Here is a 21,117-nt window from a genome sequence, read left to right as displayed (position 1 = left end):
TTTTACAACTCACCTCTGAAATGGGACTGAAAGAGGATGCATGACTAAGAATGATAACTGACAAATTGACAGTTGTAAGCAAATAGCGGTTATACCTTTAGTGACGGTAGTTGAAAAGCTTTTTTGACTGCTTTTATAAAGTGACAATGACCGTTAATCTAAACTGTTATATTTAATCTGTTAAACTACTATAATAATTAAAACATAATTATTTTAATAGGACCAATCTAGCTTCTCCAACCCTATGCCTTTGGTCTAAACGGTTGGCAGTAAAATGTCATCAGCACTTAAATGGAAAGTTTTGTGGCTCATCTTTGCGTGGTTTTACCCTTCTTTTTTTTTAGATATAAACAACTTATCTTATAATCTCATTATCATAAAACATTACAGGTTGCCACATCAAAACAAACTGGAAAAAGATGTTATATCTATGATCGTAATAAAAGGGCATGAAAGTTATTTTTGAAGTAATGATCTAAAAATGTAGTGTAGACAAGCAGTTTGTGGGTTATTCAAAGCTTGACTATTTTGGGGTTTGGGGTGAGGCGCGCACACACGCATTCGCACGCTTCTCTGACAGCTGACTATGACCTCTTCTGCCCCACAGACTAACAGATTCAACCACACATACACACCCTGGCACATGCATTCAAGTGTTTTTTGCTCCAGTTGCCTTCTTTAATGATTTCAACATGAGCCTGCCAATATTTTTTATTTTAGCAGTGCTTTTGAATTTTGCTTTCTGCAGGGACATGCAAGGTAGGTTCATATTGTCTCAGGTTTAATTCTTTTTGCATAATTTGATCAGGTGGTGCTGTTGTGTTTTCTGGCCCTTTTGAACATCCTGCAAATTTTCTACAGGGCTAGATATAAAAACAGACAGATTTTGTATGAAATAATGTGAATTAATAGCATATGGTTAAAAATGTAAACATACCTGTGCATTTTAGTCATTTGAGTCTGTCACTTTGCTCACACTGAGAAGACATTTCCTGAGAAAAGGGGAAGAGAATTATTGTCTGGCTTTGCAATTGTGCATAATAAATATAGTTATTATTTCTTTACATTAGCGTGTGCTTTGAATTGTTTCTATTTTTATTTTGATCTTTTTTTTGTGTATGTGCAGATTATCATAATGATAAAATCTGTTGCTCATTGAGAAGATCTGCATGCAATGAATGAAGATTCTTTCACAAATTCTGCTTTAGGCATTTCCAGTGACCTTCCGTATTTTCATTCTGAAACTAATAAATGCTGAGGCATGGAAACAATCAATTCTGGCTTGTATTTGTTTGGTAGTACTGATGAAATTAGATCCATAGAAAAGATTCAGTTATTTAAAAAAGAAAAATGTGGTTTAAATTGTTCAGTAGACATACAGTAGCAATGCAGAATGCATGGTGCTTTATCAGTCAGCAAAAAGTGCTTATTGCAATTGTGTGTTTTGCTGGCTTTATTTATTTATTTTTCTTGCTCAAGCCATTATTGCAAGATTTGTATCAGGGTATCATCAAATCAGGGTGGCAATGACACATTCAGCAGCTGTGATTTTGAACACTGAATTGTTTTTGCATGTAATCAGTTACATGACGTACAGTGGTATGTATGCGGTTTACAGCAGCACGCAACATGTGTGTTAAAGAACTGTGTTGGAAAGTCTAGTCACATGACTGAAAAACCAAAAACATCTGCTTCCTTTTGTGCAAAGCAGTCTAATTTCAATCTCAGACTATGCACTGCATGTGAATATTGTCTATGCAATGCATTTTTAAGATAATTTTAGCTTTTCTAAATAGTGAAAACAATTCTGTCATGTGCATGACTATTTGCTCACTTGTCATTTCAAATCCTGGCTGACTTTCTTTCTTTCTTTCTTCATTGGAACACAAATGGAGACATTTTGAATAATGTGTAATGTGCTAGTCTCTCTTTTCTATCACAATGACTGGAGTCTGGATGCAAAAAAGGATGCAAAAGCATCATAAAAGTAGGCGACATGACCTAAATTTAAGCCTCTTCTTCACACAAACTATCGTATGACAACGTATCGAAGCCTTGCCTCACTCTCGAAACTGCCGTTTAGGAACTAGTTGTTCAGTTCAGCTCCGTACACACTGCACGTAATTTCTGTAAATTGTAAATTCTGTAAATGTTTGTATATTGTAAGTATTTTTCGGGAGTTAATGCAGTTGTCGAATACAGTTGTCAGTTGCGTATTTTAGTAAATTATATATGTACAGAACGCGATTAAGGAGTGAAAGGTGAACTGACATCTGAATTTAGCTGCAGTGTGTAGGTAGTCTTAAAGGCACAATGATTAAGTTTCCGAAACTAGAGGGCGCATATTCAAAACAAACAACCCTGATAGCACAGGTAGATCTTGGAGATGTCTATTTGACGTCTGCATTTATCTGCAAGACATATTTTTTAGATTGTTTGCTCATCTGCAATACGTCTATAGGATGTTTCCTTTCAGATGTCAAATAGACGTCTATTAGATGCCTTTAAGATGTGTATGATTCAGAATATGCAAAACTGACATCTTACAGACGTCTGCCAGATGTTTGTACACAGCAGATGCTTTCCAGATCAAGTGATCTTTAACAGACATCTTGCAGACGTACGCGTGCTATCTGGGAAAGAAGTTTGATGATGCAGTGATTGAGTGTGGAATCATGGAAGTTGTAGTCTTCATCCTCACAGCCGATGCAATCCGATGGGACATGGGCAGAAATCATGTCCATGGATGAGCTAATGTATTAAACACTTATAAAGGTCACTGTAGTATGAAGCAGGATGGGGCTGAAAGTCATAGAGCGATTGCTAATGAAGGACTCTTTATTATTTTTATTAGAGAGGCGACGAACGCACAGAGTTGCTTTATAATAGAACTTTCAACACACTCTAATGTATCTAGTATGATAGTTGAGCGCTGCTTAACCCGATACACATGACCGGAAGGAGTGGAAGCACTCGACTGTGGTATAATATTAAGCTCCCCTGTTTTCAAGTCATGTGTCGCGCTAGTTTCTCATTAGCAATTGCTTCAGCGTCCTCCTTTCACTTTCATGGCTTTTCAGCCCCACTCTGCTTCATACTGCAGTCACGTTAATAAATCTTTAATATGTTAGCTCATCCATGAACATGATTTCTGTCTGAGTCCCATCGGATTGCATGGGCTGTGGGGATGATGACTACATCTCCCATGATTCCACACTCAATCATGGCGTCATCAAACTACGCCTTTGTTTCTTTTGAATATGCGCCCTCTAGCGGTAAAAATTACATACTGTGACTTTATCTTTCATTAAACGGAAAGAGCAGCCAGAGCATTCTTCCACAAGGAAAAAGGGTCTTTTGGGTTTTGAACCACAAGAGGGTGAGTAAATAATGACAGAATTCCTCCTTTTAAGAAAGTGATTACTTAATTTACTTTGGGTTACATAATGTATGCCCTTCAGGATTAATTTTACAAAATGTTAGGGAGTGTTAAATGGGCATGTCAAGAAATCCTTTTGTTGGCCGCCCTATCACAAATGAAGAAATAAAAAGTGCCAAGTGCCAAAACTTACCCAGACAATGCTTTATATATGTAGGGTTAGCAGGGGACACAATGGACCTAAACAACAAATAAAACTAGATCTTTCTGTAATGATTTCGGTAAAGATCTGTCATTAAATATTTTAGTAATATTTGTCCCTCTTTTTTAGATTCAGATTCGGAGACCAGAGACTTGGTTCTTGACCAAACTGTGACAGGGATTTTGGGGGAGGAGGTCTACTTGCGTTGTCTGTACACTGGACAAAGTGAAATCTCGTTCTCCTCCTGGAACCGTTTCGATTCTACAAAAAAGGCAAAGAAAATGGCAGGCTACAAAGCAGGTGGCAATTCTTTCAAAAGAGAAAACTTTGACGTCCCAGCATCAAGTACAAACCTTACTGTAAAGGTGAACGTGACAAGTTTTGATCAAGAGGGAGAGTACACATGTGTCTTCGACTCTGATGAGCATGAAATAAAGGACACCGTGTTTCTTAGTGTTGTTGGTGAGTATGCAAAAATGTAGTCATACCATTTTAAAATGACATGAGTAAGATTGAGTAAATAATGGCAAATTCGTCAATACCTCTGTTTTGTCTCTAAGCTCGGCCTGATGTTGACATAACTCTGAATAAGGAAGTTGTGAATACAACTCTATACCATGCTGTCACTTGCTCTGCCTTTGGTGCCAAGCCTGAGGCTGTGATTAGATGGGAAATCTCTGGTGCCCTTCCAAGAGACGACATCTTCTCTGTGAACATGACTAATCCGGTTCATCCCAATGGCACAACCAGTTCAATCAGTGTACTTCGCTTCCCCCTAATTATGAATAATGAGAGCACTGTTACCTGTGTGGTTGAGCATCCAGCTTTTACTGAACCCAAAAGAGCCAACATAGAGGTGGATACATTTGGTAAGTTCTGTTTTTATAGCTAATCAAAAGGAAAAGACAGAGTGTGCAAGACAACATAAGGCACTTTTCTGTTCTTTTGCATTGGCTAAGTTTGTACACAATGAAACCTAAAACACAGAACTGAGAAATCAATTTGGTATTCTCCTACTGCCTTCTCTTTGTGCCAAGGTTGCAAGTGTTTCCTGTGGTACTGTCACATTTGTAGCAGCTGTCTGACCACAAATGCAACAACTTGTGAAGAGACAGTATAGATGTGTTCCTTGCAGAATACAAAAACTGCAAAATTGCTAAGTTTACCATTTATTATAGAACAAAATACATTTAAAAATGGCTGATAAGCAAACTTATGAATACTGATGACCTGTGTGAATTGTTCTCACAGCTTGCAGTTTATTTGATTGTTTTCAGACCTGATGCAGCTAACAAAACCAGCGCAAAATGTAGTTCTGAACATTATTTGCACAGTGCAGTTCTTAATCGTGCAAACTTGTTAGGAGTTATTAAATATGCAGCGGACTACTACAGTCTAGCATACTTTTTAGAACCATACAGCATCATTTTATTGCTATCCCTGCTATTTAAATGTTGCGTCATGTGTCTTGACATATACCTGTTCTCCAGCATTTGTTCATTCACTAAGAAAATACCTTGCTTGGAGCTATAGTTAGCGTCTCCAACAGCTTGGTAAACAGACAGCACAGCTGTTTAAACTCCTCTAAACTGAAATGTATGCTTGTTTAACCTTCAAATTAAACTCATAGATACTTTTCTCAGTCTTTGAAAAAGAACAGTCTCCTTTGCATGAACTTCCCCTGTTCTTATTGGCACTTTTCTTCTTTTTGACAGTTTCTCCGTGTATAAGCATGGAGACTGTCTTGGTCCAAGAAGAAGGAGAAGACTTTCAAGAGGTCACCTGTATAGCATCAGGAGGGAGGCCACATCCAAATATCACATGGATACTGCCTGAATTTAAAGACACACCACCTTTACAGAGAAATGTCTCTAAAGCAGATTCAGTTGTCAGTTCGTATCGGTTCCCTTCAGATCCTTATGAAGGAAAAAATATCTCCTGTGTCTTTAGCTACACATTTTTCCCATTCATGGAAACAAGAACAAGCACTTTGCCAATTTACTGTGAGTACCAGAACTATTTAAACTGTATGGATGCAAAAATGTAGCGATTTTTAATTTGTCAAACTTTTTTCCATCTAGATCTTTCCTCACTTCGGCTGAAGGAACTTGATTATGCCATTAACAGTGAGAATCAGACTTCACTGGCGTTTGTGGAGGGCGACACGGACATTACAATCAGGATGGATGTTATGGGCAATGTACCAAGTTATAAAATTAAATGTTCCAGGTAAGATGTAGTAATTGTATCCCTTTGAATATGAGCGTAAAATTATAATAAAAAATGAGCACTGATACAACATAATGATACTGTCAATTTCATCCACCAATGAAAATGAAAATATTGGAGTGTGTTTACTATAGAATAAAGACACTGAGACAAGTTGTAAAAAGCTTGCTTTGCACTTTCATATCACTTGATAAAGGGAAGGCCAACCACTACCTGAGGATGTGGATGTGGTTGGCAACGATCTTTTTATCAGAGGACCTGTTGAGCTGCACCATGTTGGACAATATCTCTGTCAGGCATCTTACCGTAGACATCAAGTTTCCCTACAGTTCACAATTGAAATAAATCCAAAAGTCCTACTGCCAGGTACTATATTTGGTGTCATAATATCATCACACTGTATTAATATTCTACACTCTACAACTAAAGATTGTGAACTAAAATGTGATTTATTTTATTTTCAGTGACATTTCCCCCAAATGTCAGTGTGAATTTAGTAGAGAATTCAGACTACATTCACATTGAGTGTTTGGCCTCCAATGCTGTTCCCGCTGCAAATGTGTCCTGGGTTCTTCCACAAGAGATTAATAGTACAATTCACTCTAATGCCACTCACTATAATGGATCTTATTCTGTCAGAAGCATGTTGACTGTGCCTAGCTGCATGACCCGCAAATATGTTATTGAGTGTGTAGTCGACCATCCTGACTTCACTGAGGAAGAGAAGCATCAGATTGCTCTACCTGTGTGCGGTAAGACATTGATAGATGGATGGATGGATGAAACGATAAATGAATGGATAGATAGACAAATGGATGGATAGATAGGTGGACGAATGGATGGATGTATGCGAGGATGGATGATGGATAGAACAATGGATAGATGGATGGATGATAGAAAGATGGATAATGGATGGATGCATTGATGGGTAGATGGATGGATGGTGGATAGAACAATGGATAGATGGATAAGTGGATGATTAGGTGGATGTATGGATAGATGGAAAGAACAATAGATGGATGGAAGAAAGGATAATGGATGAATGCACTGATGGTACATGGATGGATGGAATGATGGATGGATGATGATGAGGATGACAGAAGGATGGACAACAGATGAATGCGTTGATGGGTAGACAGACAGATAGAACAATGGATGGATGGATGGATGGAGAGAGAACAATGGATGAATGGAAAAATGGATGGATGAATAGAATAATGGATGGGTAATGTATGATTGCATTGATGGGTAGATGGATGGATGGATGCACAGGTGGATGATGGAAAGAACAATGGATGGATTGATGGTTGATAGATGGATAATGAATAGGTGGATGAATAGATTGGTGGATGGATGAATGGACAGAAGAATGGATGGATGATAGATGGATGGATAATGGATGAATACATTGATGGGTAGACAGATGATGTATGGATGGATAGAATAATGGATAATGGATAGAACAATGATAGATGGAACTATGGATGGATGAATGGATGATAATGATGATAGAAGGATGGATAATGGATGAATGCCTTGATGGGTAGATTGGTGGATGTATGGATGGACAGAACAATGGATGGATGGATGGTTAGAACAATGGATGGGTGGATGATAGAAGGACAGATAATGGATGAGTGCATTGATGGGTAGATGGATGATTGATGGATAGAACAATGGATGGATGGATGGAAGGATGGATAATGGATGCATGCATTGAAGGATGGACGGATGGGTGCTGCTGACATAGGCAGTTCACTAGTGTTTAAAACACAGACATATATCAAACATTCTGACATGTAGTTTGTTTTTTGTTTGTAGCACCACCCAATATAACCCTGCAATCTAGTGTTGAATGGGACGGTGGCATTGCATACGCAAGGCTGGTGTGTTCAGTGCAGAGCCAGACCCCAGCAGCGGCCATCACCTATACTGTAGAGCGCCATGGCATTGATGTTAGTTTTAGTGAATTTGTAATGACTCAACTTGAGTTTCAGCAGAGTCATGTGGTTGTCGCTCGGAGCGTGGCACGTATTCCTATTTACTCACATGCCGGATGCACCGTGACCTGTGTGGTTGAGCATAGAGGGTTAGAGAAACCAGAGAACAAGAGCATTGTCCTCCCATCCTTAGGTAAGTTTTATTAAATTTTAACCCCAAAAACAGTTTGACACTTGAGCCAGACATGTAGAAATGTATGATTGTGATTGCATCAGGAAGCTAAATGTCAAGTCATTCATACATTTTAAACATGACCTAATTATCGCTGTGAAACTGCTGTGGTTATTATAGCTTGAATTGTAAGAAATAATCTGCGTTCAATGTAAGTTAAGCAATGTAAGACAGCAACTTTACAGCTGCTTTTACAAAATCAACACATTAAGTAATGACTTTTTTTTTTTGCTGTCAGGGCTGTCTAAAAGCCGTGTGTTTCTGAAAAACAAGACATACACTGATATTTGGCATGCTGTGTGTGAGTACAGCAGCGATGGCGTGAAACCCAACATCTCCTGGGTCCTTCCTGATGCTAATGCAACTCAAGTGACTACTGAGTTCAAATATGGTGTAATTAAAGTAGAAGTCAACTCAACTCTTGAATTTCAACTTAGTCAGTATGAAGGGAAAGATTTGATATGTCTGATCCAGAACAATCTCGGCATCGATGACAAACGGACGATGCGTGTTCCAAAATACTGTAAGCGTATTGCAATACTGGCGCAACTTTTGACTGTTCATTCAGTAAATGTATTTTATTTGCTGAATGCAATCCGTTTTTTTCCCACTCAGCTATCTTATCTATTGAGGTTTTAAACAAAACCACACTTGATCGTAGAAGTCATGGCCAGAATGAGCACCGATTAGCACTGCAAGAAAACCTCTCCAATCAGAAGATACTTCTCAGAGTCCACGGCAATGCGCCATCATACAAGACAACATGTTACAGGTATGTTGAGTAGTGCATGCTTAAAGGATTAGTTCACTCCGCAAATAAAAATTCCTGATAATGTCTTTCAAGATGTTTATGTCCTTCTTTCTTCAGTCAAAAAGAAATTAAGGTTTTTGAGGAAAACTTGCCTGGATTTTTCTCCATGTAGTGGACTTGTGTTGAAAGTCCAAACTGCGGTTTCAGTGCAGCTTCAAAGGGCTCTACACGATCCCAGCCGAAGACTAAGGGTCTTGTATAGTGAAATGATGGGTCATTTTCTAAAAAAAAATAATATGTATGTAAATTTGTATATTTTTTTAGAAAATGACAGATCGTTCCGCTAGATAAGACCTTTATTCCTCAGCTGGGGTCGTGTAGAGCCCTTTGAACCTGCATTGAAACTGCAATTTGGACCTTCAACCCGCTGATCCCCACTGAAATCCACTATGTAGAGGATATGGAGAAAAAGCCTGGAATGTTTTCTCATAAAAAGTCATTTCTTTTCGAGTGAAGAAAGACATGAACATCTGGGCTGACATGGAGGTGAGTAAATTGTCAGGAAATTTTAGTTCAGGAGTGAATAAGCCACAACATACTTAAAAATCCAAAGTTAGCGCTCAATAAAGAAAAAAAAACCCTAAAAAACATTATGGGGTAACTAGGGATAGTTAAAGATTGTGAGGTTGTAAAGGATTCTTTTTGCTTGATAATACATGCTACTCTATTAAACTAAATCTAAAAAAAGACAACATTTCTCATTTTTATTTAGTTTAACTTGAGTATTAAAACTAATTAATAAAAATGAATATAAAATGACAATCAAGTGTCATTCTATAAGAACACTCAGTGTCTCACAGGGGCTATTCACCCCAAAATTAATATTCTGTCATCATTTACTCATCTCCATCTTGTCTTCAACCTTTATGACTTTGTATCTTCTGTGGAACACAAAAGGAGATATTCAGCAGAATGTTCATGCTACTCTTTTCCATACATTGAAAGTGAATAGTAAAATGAAATAAGTTTAAGCTGAAATACTGGAATCTAGTAAATAGTAACACTAAAAATAAAAATAGATTAAAGCTAAATAGAAATAAAAAATAATCATAAAAAAAAATTAAAAACTGATAAAACTTACAAAACCACAAGAAAAAATACAAAACAACAACAATCAAATTAAGATTTATTTACTTACATTTTACGGAAACGTAAAATATTAAAATAAAAGCTAATTCAACATAAATACATATTATAATACTATATGTGACCCTGGACCACAAAACCAGTCATAAGGGTCAGTTTTTCTAAATTTTGATTTATACATCATCTGAAAGCTGAATAAATAAGCATTGATGCATGGTTTGCTATGATAGAACAATATTTGGCCGAGGGTGCAAAAAAATGAAAGTATTGAGAAAATCACCGTTAAAGTTGTCCAAATAAGTTCTTAGCAATGCATATTACTAATCAAAAATTAAGTTTTGATATATTTACGGTAGGAATTTTACAGTATATCTTCATGGAACATGATCTTTACTTTCATTATTCCTAATGATTTTTGGCATAAAATAAAAATCAATCATTTTGACCCATACAATGTATTTTTTGGCTACTGTCTTATACTTAAGACTGGTTTTGTGGTCCAGGGTCACATATAAATAATACAAAAATAACACTGAACTCCAGTATTTGCCAACATTCAGTTTCACTGTATTGATAATGCAATGGTAACATGTTTCATGAAAGAAAGCCATGAGTGAGTAAATTATGACAATTATCTTTTTTTGTGTGTGTGTGTGAACTATGCCTAGACATCCATTCTTAACTTAGTTTTGTTTGTGCTAATTTCAGACATATTGACCAAATCTCTTCTAAATCTTCAATCCCTTAGTCTCCAGAGAAAAAGAGATTGTTATTTAAGACATACCTCTGAATTTTTCTCATCCCAGGCAGGACGGGTCAGCAGCTGAAACAGAGGACATGGCATTAGTTTTTAGAGAACCAGTGTCTGAACAGGATGCAGGACTGTACATATGCCACATCTCGTACCACCACCACATGGCTAAAGTTTTCATTCGGGTGGATGTAACTAGTGAAGAGACTCAACACAGTGAGTTTGCCTAGATTATCAACACTTGATAGTAGTGTATAGAGGTGTGGTGAATTGGTTTGTAACAAATGTCTGTTTTCCACAGTGATATTCATCATTATTTGCTTCTCGTCTGCCGCTGCAGTCACCCTCATCCTGATTATCGTTTTGGTTGTCCTCTGGTGAGTAGACTCGCTTTCTAACAAACTTAGGTAAAATTCTGCTGTTTTCTTTTTGAATATTACCATACAGGTGAGATCGGTGTAGGCAAACAGGAAGCTAGGTAGCTTACCTAGACCAGCGACATGCACAGTGTTCATAAACAGGATACATGGTGGCTTGAACAGGCTGGCAGAACAGACCACATCTACCGCAGCTCTGCTACACACGCGATATAAACATACTCATGTTCATGTCTCAGCAGTGGAGAATGATGTCAATTTAAATCTTAAAGTATCTGTGGCTTTTTGTTTTAGAAAAAAAAACCCTGACATATAAATTTCCTATTGTTGTTTCTTTCTAGTAAAAGTGGGAGAAGTCACACATCACAAAAGGTACAAACGGTAGACAAAATGTTATATAATCACTACAATGTTTGGTCCACTAAATATCAATGGCTAATTTTTCTTTCTTTTTTTTCCAAAAGAAAAACAGAAAAGAGCGTGAATCTCTAGCTGCTCTAATGCAGGATCCTCGCTGCCCAGAAAGGATGGCGATTCCAGGCACGGCTGGGCCGCACTATGCTGAGCTTAATGTGCACTATTCCATTGTTTTTGATGCTAAAAGCACCGTGTGACACACCTGTTGAATTTTACGACGTAATACATCTGTTTTTGCACATACTTGTGGAGTTCATGGCAGTTTGAGTGCATTAAAAAGGGGGATATGCTTAATAAAATCATTCATTTTCAGGATGAAAATGTAATTTGTGATGAAAAAAGAATATGAAAAATGGCTAAAAGTTTACTCAAACTCAAGCCATCTAAGACTGATTAGATCTGAACAGATTTGGTGAAATGTAGCTTTACACTTGATCACCAATGGATCCTCTGCAGTGAATGGGTGCCGTCAGAATGACAGCCCAAACAGCCAATAAAAACAAAATAATCCACAATCCACACCACTCCAGTCAATCTATTAACATACTGTACTTTCTCCAAAAATGTGTCCAAATCCATGAACTTCTCCAAATCTGTTCTGATTTAGAAACAAACCCATTTACACCTTTAACTATTCCTTTAATATGAATATTTCACTAGTGATCTCATGGGTTTAAGACCCCACTGTATATACACATTGCAGTTGTTCTTTTTTCTGAATTACAAATGCCTACTGTAAGGGAATCCATTTAAGTAGCTTGGCATTCATTTCAGCATTATGATTCACTGTGGCAATTAAGTAGCATCGTTTTATAAATCTTATGAGCACATTTTAAATGTTTTCTTACCTTTTTTGATTGTTATTTTGTTCTGATTTACAGAGATACTTTAAAAGTCCGCGCTCGGTTGGTGTCTTCTCGTTTTCATTCCGTTTCAATGTGTAGCGCTGTAGCGCCCTCTGTTGATGTCATGCATTCTATAGTGGGACGGATCTGGGCCTTGTGAATCAAGCCTGATATTTTGGTTATAAGATTGTACTACCTTCATAGTCTCTGTTTAAATGACGACTGGTCTTCCTCTGTGTTGCTGTAAGGTGTTTATGCATTTCCAGAGTAAATAATATCACTGTGACACTTATAAAAATACAATAAAATACTTGACAAGTTTAAATATGTACCGAGTCAGTTTGTTTATCAGGTAAAAAGTATTATCCAACCATAAAACACAGTTCTTTAAACATCACATTAAATTGTCTTATTATTATATATATAAAATGTACTTTCGTTTTACAGTGATTTACAAAACATACAACGATAAGAGGAGATTTGACCCTTGAGTTAAACTGAATTATTGCTGATAATGTACATTTACTTTATGTTCATTTATCGTTTCTTGTACAGACAAGGTCTAAGTTGAAGACCGATTTTCTTCACGTTCCCGGGTGCTTTTCCTGTCTTTATGAATTCAAAGGAGTGGAAGTGGCTGTTTTCTGTGTCCTAGAAAAAATAAGTGAAAATAAACATCTTGTTCGTTATACAGTAAATGAAACTACATTTTGATCACTAATTAATGATCTGTTGCTATCTCCATGGTTTTACTAAAAAAAATGATTATGTAGAGCATGTTATGATAGCGTTGTTCTTAATATATTCCATTATTGATCTGCATACTTGCAGAACAGCACAATTCTAGTCTGCAACACTGCACACTTGGCCTGACCTTCCATCTCTAGAATACAGCATTGGACCTGCAACAAACTATTATTTATGATAATTAAGGAGGAGATTATTCTAATGATTTAATAGATTTTTGACAGCAGTTCTTTATTATTTGCATGTTTGTCAGTTTTGAACAGTAAGTACGCACAAAAAAAAAGGTTTTGCACAATCATCTAATGAATAAATCATGATCACCAATTCCAAAATATCAGGTTCTCCTATTATCATTTTACTCACTTTGTATTCTGCACCTGTGTTTTTGTTAGGATTTATTAATATTTTGAATGAGCATACATTTTGGGTTTTCAAAAGTAATGACTGATGAAAGAACTGCATATTCTGAGATTTAAACAGATAGAATGTATGATTACGCTTCCATTTACAAGCCGCTTGAACCAAAGGAAGTACAGGAGACAAATATCCTGGTGTAAAAAGCATTAAAAACCCGACTTTACCCTGTTTTCTCTATACCTTCAACAATGTGCTGGACAGTGTAATGGTTTACCTCATGGGAGTTATTACGTAGACAAAAATATGAGGCCATTTCACAGCACCAGCTGCATGTTATGCTAGAAACATGCTTTTTAGAGACTCTTATGCTCATCAAGGCTGTATTTATTTGATGAAAGATATAGTACAAAATGTATTATTATGAAATATTATTTAAAATTAAAAGATTTGGTTTCATTATTTCAATCTTCGATGTTACATGATCCTTCAGAAATCATTCTAATATGCTGATTTGCTTAAACATGTATTATTATCAGTTGTGCTGATTAATATTTTTTTGTGGAAACAGCGATTTTTTTTTTCAGGATAAATTGAAAGCTTAAAAGAACAGCATTTATTTGATTATAAATGTCTTTACTGTCACTTCTGGTCAGTTTAATGCATCCTTGCTGAATAAAAGTATTAATTTATTATATTAAAATACAAAACGGTATTGTTTGAATGGTAGTGTATGTTCCCTGAAATAAACAGCACATTACCTTATGGACTAACTTGAAGCCCAGACTTGACAATGCACCAATGAACGAACGCTCGTTTTCAAATCTACTAGCCACTTCAGCAATTTTAAGAACACCCCTGCAAAAAAAAAAAAAAAAAAAATGGAAACAGGATATATATTGGCTAATTATTAGACTCAAAATGGTTTGAATTTTACAATACATTTTAAAAATAATTGCAATTGTTAAAAAAAGAATAATAATAATTAAATTAAACTAAAAATCAAATAAAAGACAGTTACCCCATCACCAGGACTCTGTTTGCTTCTGCCAAAAAGTCTCCCAGATTTGTCCCCATCAGAGAAAGACAGAAAACAGCAATATCTACTGTAGAATCACGAAGCGGCACCTGTGGAAAAAGTAATAAACAGTGCTGCCTTTAGCATTTTGGCTGCATTACAAAGCAAAGTTTTATTACCACAATAACTTACTTTTGCCATGTCACATGCAGTGGCAAGATCACAAACCGGAGCCAAATCAAAAGAGTGTACTTTATTCTTTACACTCCGAGCAATTTTACAGTCTCCACAGCCAAAGTCTGCAACAACTAAAGAAGCTGGTCTGAAAAAAAAAAAAAAAAAAAAAAAAAAAACAAAACTCAGTGATATTCAGTGCCTTCAAGATAGAAAGACATGACAGATAGATAGATATCTCACTTTTTACGAATATAGGAAATGATTGAATCCACAGGGTTTTTGGGCCAGTGTTGAACTTGTGTCGTGTAGCCCTTGTGGTAAATCGCAATGGCCTCTGGGTCCTGTTGAAACATGCGTTTGGCCTCACCGCTGGTAGACGTGTAAAGCAGCTCATTGATGTAGCGGAATCGAGCGGCTTCTAACCGCTTCTCCATCTTTGTCCTTAAAGCAGTTGAGGGGTCAGGAGCCACTTCCTCTTCATCACCCTTCAAATTTACTGTTGTATCTTTTGGCTCTTCTGGTTCCTCTGAGGCTTTATTACTGTCATCAGGAAGCTGCGACTTTAAAATACGACGCAGCTTTTCTGCATGCGATTTTTTCATCATTTTAGAAGGTTTCCCTTTATCTTTCACTTTATGTGAGACGGTACTGTTACTTAGGGAGTCATCTACACTTCTAGTCCTTGTGCTGGACGTCTCATCTGTTTTACAGTCTTTGCAATTGTCAGCAATGTCCGTGATGGAAGAAATACTATTTTTTTTCTGAGACTTTTTCGTTTTTTTGGATGCTTTATCATGTTTCTTCACTTTCTTGGATTCTTTGACGTCTAATGGTTCTTCCTTCGCATTAGCATCATCGACACCTGTTGTTTTCCCAAGATATTTGTTCTTACACTTTCTTTTGTTTTTCATCTTGTTCCTCCACTGCTTTCTGCTTAGTGTGTTTTCTACATGACTTTCATTTTTCTCCAATTGTGGTCTGACTTCTTTGAGATTCTTATCTTTGCTGGACTCTTGTGACACCTTAGAACCTGCAAACACAAACTGATGTGAAAAATTCAATCATGTTTAAGAATGTAGACATAAAATGACTAGCACATGTCCTCACTTGTTTCTTTTACTGTCTTCTTGTTTGCAGGTAATTCAGCTGAATCCGCATTCACGGTCTTCTTCATTAGCTTGTTCTTCTTCACAGGTGGTTCTCGTGAATTCACTTCATCCTGCTGCTTCCCTTCATTTTCAGTATTAGATGTTCTTTTACGCTTTTTGCACCTTTTCTTTTTTTTTGTCTTGACTGTAGTGGAGGCGTCTTTCTCCTCATCACTGTCCTCAAAAACATTCCTAGTTTCCCAGTCTGGAACTGAACCCAGTGTTTGCAAGGTTCTCATAAGACTTTTTTTACCCACAACCTTGTTCTGTTGGGATAAAGATGCCAGATGAAAAATTCAATTCATGTGATAGACACATACTTAAATAAGGAGAAAATCATAATACCTTGCCGGGGGGCAGGAGACGTTTTAACTTTGTGAGATGATCCATTTGGTAATGGAGAATCAGTCCATTCTTCTTCAGCAAACATGTTTGTAAAAGCTGTAAACCGTGACAATAAATTATACCTAAAGAATTTGCAAGCTAGCTATTAACTGAGTTATCTGCTTGCATATCTTCTCAGATGATAAAATTGATCATAATGTTGGCAGAAATTAATTTTCACATCCCCCAGAAACTTATAACAATATCCCACAACGCATTTCAGATACATTTACGCCGTACTTACATCTCACTCGCTCTTCCACACGTGCAAAGCACCGTCATGTGGATTTGTGTACATCCGGGTTACCGTGACAACTTCCTTTCCAAACTGCTCGGATGCCTGGTTTTCCAAATGCGCTTAATCTTAAACTAGTTGTTACATTGTAAATGGTTCATTAAACTAAAATCATGACTGGTTTTAACACTTCGATTCTTACGGCCTTTGGCTGTAGTGATGGAAGGTACGACTCGTTTCCGCGAATCGGTTCTTTTGAACGGTTCACGATACACAATGATACAAAATAACAATGTACATCTATTAATCTGTTCAAACTTAAAGTTTAAATTCCGCCTGGTTATTTATCTCATGTGTTTCATTCCTGAGCATCAATAATTATTCGCACCTCATTTTAATGTATGAATATAGTAAATACAAACAAAAGACTAGGGAACAGTATTAAAAAACATCAAAACAGTTGTCGATCAGCCAGGTAACAACACGCTGTAAAGTTGTAAACTTATGAATGTAAATTTTTGAACATGTGCAAATTGTTACTGTTTTGTCTTGTGGGATACATGTGTACATCTGTTATGTGTAATATCTTATTCAGGACAGTAGTTACCAAAGAACAAAAAGGCATATTGGCCTTTTTGTGAAAAAAAGATACATATTTTTTAAAAACAGTACTTATCACAGAGATGTGCAAGCTGCATGTAATGTTTCTGGACACTAAGGTGTTATGTGCAATTAGATGAAAATGTATTAAATGTGTTATTCATCATGCAATATATCATATAAAATATTTACTGTTTTTACGTACCACTCTATTAACAAGAACCTCACCTGGCCGTTCAACTTTGATCACCTCTGCTCCCAAATCTCCTAATGTCATAGTAACATTGTGCACCATGTAGACATGTTATTTTTATTTTATTATTATTTATTGTTTTATGTTATTATTTATTTTATTATATCCCAATTGTTGGTCTCTGGTTTTGTTAGGCTTGCACTGCTTTTTTTTTTTTTACATACAATTTTAAACAGAGGATGCAGAAAACAGTAGCTTCAGTGTTTCAGTTAAGATAAAAGATAGTAAAGATAAAAGGTACTAACCATCCTTTGGATAAGCTGTGAGATGGGCTGAATGCTGTGAGAAGCACAGTGAGAAGTGAGAAGCACTTATCTGAGGGGCTCGAAGCTTCTGCCTCCCCTGGACGCTGTCACTGCTGCAAATGAGTGTGCAATCAAATATTAAGGAAGGGTGCCTATATTGCTGCCCATGCCGTTTTTTCCCTTTTTTTTCTTTTCATTTTAATTTGAAAATTTAACTTTCAATTAATACATATTCCAGTGCATGTGCCAAAAAGGTTTGCATACTTGAGTTAAGGAAAGAGGGTTGTAGTAGAAATGCAAACAGTAAAATTTTGTATTTGTACAGTAAACAGGTGTGTGTGTATGTGTGTGTGTATGTGTGTCTGTGTGTCTGTGTGTAAGAGAGAGAGAGATCATGAAGACTTGTATTTGGTTTTTTTCAGTACTCAAATGTTATACCTATCTATGCAATACAGTGAAATACTGCAATGAGCACCCCTAGTCATTATTATTATTTTTTTATTATTATTATTAAACCCTCACTGGGGTCTGAGCCCCCCTAAAATGAAAATACCAGAATCGCCCCTGCTTCCAAGTAGTTTTTAGTTGTTACCAAAAACTTGCTTTTGATTAAAATTTTGTGCAATGTATCTTTGAATCCATTCAATCCCAACAATAATTATATTTTAGCATTAGTCACTACTGTTACTAAAGATCTTACACATACTTGTGGATTAACCATTACAGACACATAAAAAAGGATGAGACAGACTACATCCAGAAGATCTGTGGCAACGTCTCCAAGATGCTTCAAGAAACCTACCTGCAAAGCTACAGTACTGTTTAACGTTTTAGGCAGTTGTGCAAAAATGCTGTAAAATGAGGCTGTCAAAAATAATGTCATAAACAGTTTTTTTTTTTTTTTTTTTTTTTTTTATCACATAAATTCTATTAATTAAATCAACATTTGGTGTGAGCATCCTTTGCATTTAAAGTAGCTTTTGCCCTAGGTACACTTGTGCATCATTTTTCAGGTAGTTTTGCAGGTAGCCCAGATAGCACACGTACGTCTGCAAGATCTTGAAAGCATCTGCTGTGTACAAACGTCTGGCAGACGTCTGTAAGATGTCAGTTTACAAACATTCTAAATCATAAACATCTTAAAGACATCTAATAGACGTCTATTTGACATCTGATAGGAAACATTCAATAGACGTATCGCAGATGAGCAAATGCAGACGTCAAATAGATGTCTCCAAGATGTACGTGTGCTATCAGGAAGGTCTCTTGAAGCATCTTGAAGACGTTGCCACAGTTCTTCTGGATTTAGTCTGTCTCACTTTGTTGTTTCTTCATGTCATTCCAGACTAGATGATGATGAGATCAGATCTCTGTGTGGAGTCAGACTCAAAAATCTCACTGGATTTTTACAATTAATGCCAAAATGAATGTTTGGGAACGTAAACTGATATTTACTACTGACACACCACAGCAAAAATAGAAATGACTGACTTAAAACCATTTTTAGCTGGTGAAAATAGTATTGTTCTAATAATTTTGGCCACCACATCCATCATATTTCATATCACGATTGTCAGAAAAAGTGCACGAGTTTTATGAAGTTATAACAAATCGTAGTACCATAAATTTTCCTCTAGATGGCACCATTTGCTTTCATTTAACCACGTTGACTCTATCCTGGTTTATAAAACTAGTAATCTAAATCTGCTGTTAATCAGATTGTGATTTTATTATTTATTGTGAGAAATCTAAATCTGACAACTTATATTGAGCTAGATCAGTGTCTGATTTCCGAAGCAATGACTACACAAGCGATTATACAACTCAGATATTAAAATTTTTTATTTCTTAATGTCCGAAATGAATTAGTCTACTTTATGCTCATGATATTTAAACTAGTTACAGACCGGTTGTTCGCTTGACAACATGTCAAGATTATGAAAGTTATATTGAGGGATATTTTATGTAGTAAAGAATAAAGTCTTTTAGTCATGCACGATGTACCTAAATAACACCTTTTCCATTTTAATACTCTTCGCTGTGTATTTGGACCATACTGGTTTAAGATAGTCAGTGATTTAACTGTAAATTATCGCCATCCTATGAAGTAGTCCAATGTGGCTCCTGTTACTCTTCTCAGCGCTGGTCAGGATCGGCTCTGATTCTTCTAGCGCCCCCTAGGGGAAGACTAGCAACGTTTGTTAAATATGTTCATATCCGTCGCAGTAGCTTCTACTAGCGGAAGTGGTAGGCTGTGTTATTCATATCAACAATGGCGTCGCAGCAGATGGTCCCCAACAATGCTCAGATGGGCGTTCAGCAAGCGGCTGTTTTACAGCAACCGCAAACTCAACAACTGCAGCAGCAACAACAGCAGCAACAGCTCAGTCAACAACAAGATTTTGATCCCGTTCACAGATTCAAAATGCTGATTCCTCTGCTCAAGGATAGTTTACAGGTTTGTTTTGGTGCCTTTCATTGAACACGAGAACTGAAAGTACCTTGAAATAAAATACTAACATTTAATTACATTTTTTTTCTTTTCAGAACGTCATGACAATTGCTTCATTAAATTTTGGACACAATGCTGCTATTGACAACGGCTTAAGAACGACAGAGTAATATTCTCTTATTATTATGTAAATGAGTAAATAATAATGTATATTGTAAATATGTATATAGTCTGTCTGTTTTAGCTGTTAAAGTACAATTGTGACTTTCTTCTCACAATCATACTTTAATTCTCAAAATTGTGAATTTATCTTTTATTGTAAGGTGTAAACTCTGTAAAGATTACAAGAAAAACAATCTGAACTGTGTAATAAAATGTCACAGTTATTTTATTTATTTATTCCTTCTTTCCTGTGGCAGAATTTAGCTTCAGTAGAAAGATTTATGGTTGCATAAACCAATAAATAATATTTAAAAATATATTTTGTTCTTCTCAAAATGTAGGAAGGGTAACGATGCAGCAGTTCAGCGGTTTGACAAAAGTTTAGAGGAGTTTTATGCTCTCTGTGATCAGCTGGAGCTCTGTCTGGTAAGCAACTGCTGTTTCTGTTGAAAATGTCATTCGGAGATCTTTTTTGATTTCGATTAACATTGACATTAACATTGACATTTTGTTTCTTCAGCGGCTGGCCCACGAGTGCCTCTCACAGAGCATCGACAGCACGAAGCATTCTCCAAATCTCGTACCTACAGCCACCAAGCCGGACACAGTGCAAACAGAGTCTCTATCTTACTCTCAGTATCTCAGTATGATCAAATCACAGATTTCATGTGCTAAAGACATTCATAATGCTCTCTTGGAGTGTTCAAAAAAGATTGCTGGGAAGGGTCAAGGAGCTTGTAATTAGTAGGTGCCAATTTATTTAGTTTACTTTTTATTTGTATTTTGCGTAGCTTTGATGCTGATTGAAGAATATATATTTTTTTGTGTTTTCAATTCCTTTTGTCTGTTTACTATTGTGACAAATGTACTCATACAATTAAAATTATATATTCTTGAAAAGAAATGTGTTTGTCTTATAACATACTTTTTGATCTAACAAGCTACATATGGGTCCTGTCTGCTCAATTGCTAAAATATTTTAGTATTTATATGCTAGAGTTGTTTTATTAGTATTATTCCATTTCAGTATTTATTCGTATGTATAATTAGCATTTATGTTCACTTCTTTTTTT

The 21,117-nt window shown here is 36.3% G+C and overlaps 3 protein-coding genes across 4 annotated transcripts; 2 read left to right on the top strand and 1 right to left on the bottom strand.

Annotated features, from left to right (window-relative positions):
• The first annotated feature begins 553 nt into the window (after positions 1–553).
• On the top strand, positions 554–12,567 carry si:ch211-149e23.4 (uncharacterized). Of its 2 annotated transcripts, XM_051129068.1 has the most exons (14): positions 555–759; positions 3,711–4,043; positions 4,142–4,450; positions 5,297–5,584; positions 5,663–5,810; positions 6,007–6,176; positions 6,275–6,562; positions 7,632–7,943; positions 8,221–8,505; positions 8,598–8,754; positions 10,686–10,846; positions 10,932–11,007; positions 11,349–11,379; positions 11,472–12,567. In XM_051129068.1, exons 1-14 carry the CDS (start codon positions 693–695, stop codon positions 11,619–11,621), a joined length of 2,775 nt encoding a protein of 924 aa, XP_050985025.1. In that variant the 5' UTR covers positions 555–692; the 3' UTR covers positions 11,622–12,567. The 2 variants fall into 2 exon arrangements, with proteins under 2 accessions (XP_050985026.1, XP_050985025.1); XM_051129069.1 differs by lacking the exon at positions 8,221–8,505 and having other exon boundaries at positions 554–759.
• A 42-nt stretch (positions 12,568–12,609) lies between these two features.
• Positions 12,610–16,548, bottom strand: rrp8 (ribosomal RNA processing 8). The gene is made up of 8 exons (XM_051129073.1): positions 16,342–16,548; positions 16,057–16,154; positions 15,673–15,976; positions 14,806–15,595; positions 14,581–14,710; positions 14,392–14,498; positions 14,132–14,228; positions 12,610–12,920 (listed from the first exon to the last, which is right to left on the bottom strand). Exons 2-8 carry the CDS (start codon positions 16,141–16,143, stop codon positions 12,807–12,809), a joined length of 1,629 nt encoding a protein of 542 aa, XP_050985030.1. The 5' UTR covers positions 16,144–16,154; positions 16,342–16,548; the 3' UTR covers positions 12,610–12,806.
• Positions 16,549–19,659: 3,111 nt separating this feature from the next.
• Positions 19,660–20,932, top strand: med29 (mediator complex subunit 29). Its single transcript, XM_051129072.1, has 4 exons — positions 19,660–19,888; positions 19,978–20,048; positions 20,386–20,470; positions 20,565–20,932. Exons 1-4 carry the CDS (start codon positions 19,703–19,705, stop codon positions 20,787–20,789), a joined length of 567 nt encoding a protein of 188 aa, XP_050985029.1. The 5' UTR covers positions 19,660–19,702; the 3' UTR covers positions 20,790–20,932.
• The last annotated feature ends 185 nt before the right edge of the window (positions 20,933–21,117 follow it).

This window comes from Labeo rohita, chromosome 15 (assembly GCF_022985175.1).
Source record: "Labeo rohita strain BAU-BD-2019 chromosome 15, IGBB_LRoh.1.0, whole genome shotgun sequence".
NCBI lineage: Eukaryota > Metazoa > Chordata > Actinopteri > Cypriniformes > Cyprinidae > Labeo > Labeo rohita.
The sequence above is the reverse complement of the archived record's forward strand: the minus strand, read 5'-3'. Positions and strand labels throughout refer to the sequence as shown.

Bases quoted from the DNA above. Each gene is read 5' to 3' on its own strand.
- si:ch211-149e23.4 (XM_051129068.1), top strand. From the start codon at position 693: ATGAGCCTGCCAATATTTTTTATTTTAGCAGTGCTTTTGAATTTTGCT. The intron at 6,563-7,631 runs GTAAGACATTGA...TTTTGTTTGTAG, and splicing joins GATTGCTCTACCTGTGTGCG to CACCACCCAATATAACCCTG. The intron at 8,506-8,597 runs GTAAGCGTATTG...TTTCCCACTCAG, and splicing joins GATGCGTGTTCCAAAATACT to CTATCTTATCTATTGAGGTT.
- rrp8 (XM_051129073.1), bottom strand. From the start codon at position 16,143: ATGTTTGCTGAAGAAGAATGGACTGATTCTCCATTACCAAATGGATCA. The intron at 14,711-14,805 runs GTGAGATATCTA...TTTTTTTTTCAG, and splicing joins ATTTCCTATATTCGTAAAAA to ACCAGCTTCTTTAGTTGTTG. The intron at 12,921-14,131 runs GTAATGTGCTGT...TATTTTTTCTAG, and splicing joins GCTTCAAGTTAGTCCATAAG to GACACAGAAAACAGCCACTT.
- med29 (XM_051129072.1), top strand. From the start codon at position 19,703: ATGGCGTCGCAGCAGATGGTCCCCAACAATGCTCAGATGGGCGTTCAG. The intron at 19,889-19,977 runs GTTTGTTTTGGT...TTTTCTTTTCAG, and splicing joins TGCTCAAGGATAGTTTACAG to AACGTCATGACAATTGCTTC. The intron at 20,049-20,385 runs GTAATATTCTCT...CTCAAAATGTAG, and splicing joins AACGGCTTAAGAACGACAGA to GAAGGGTAACGATGCAGCAG.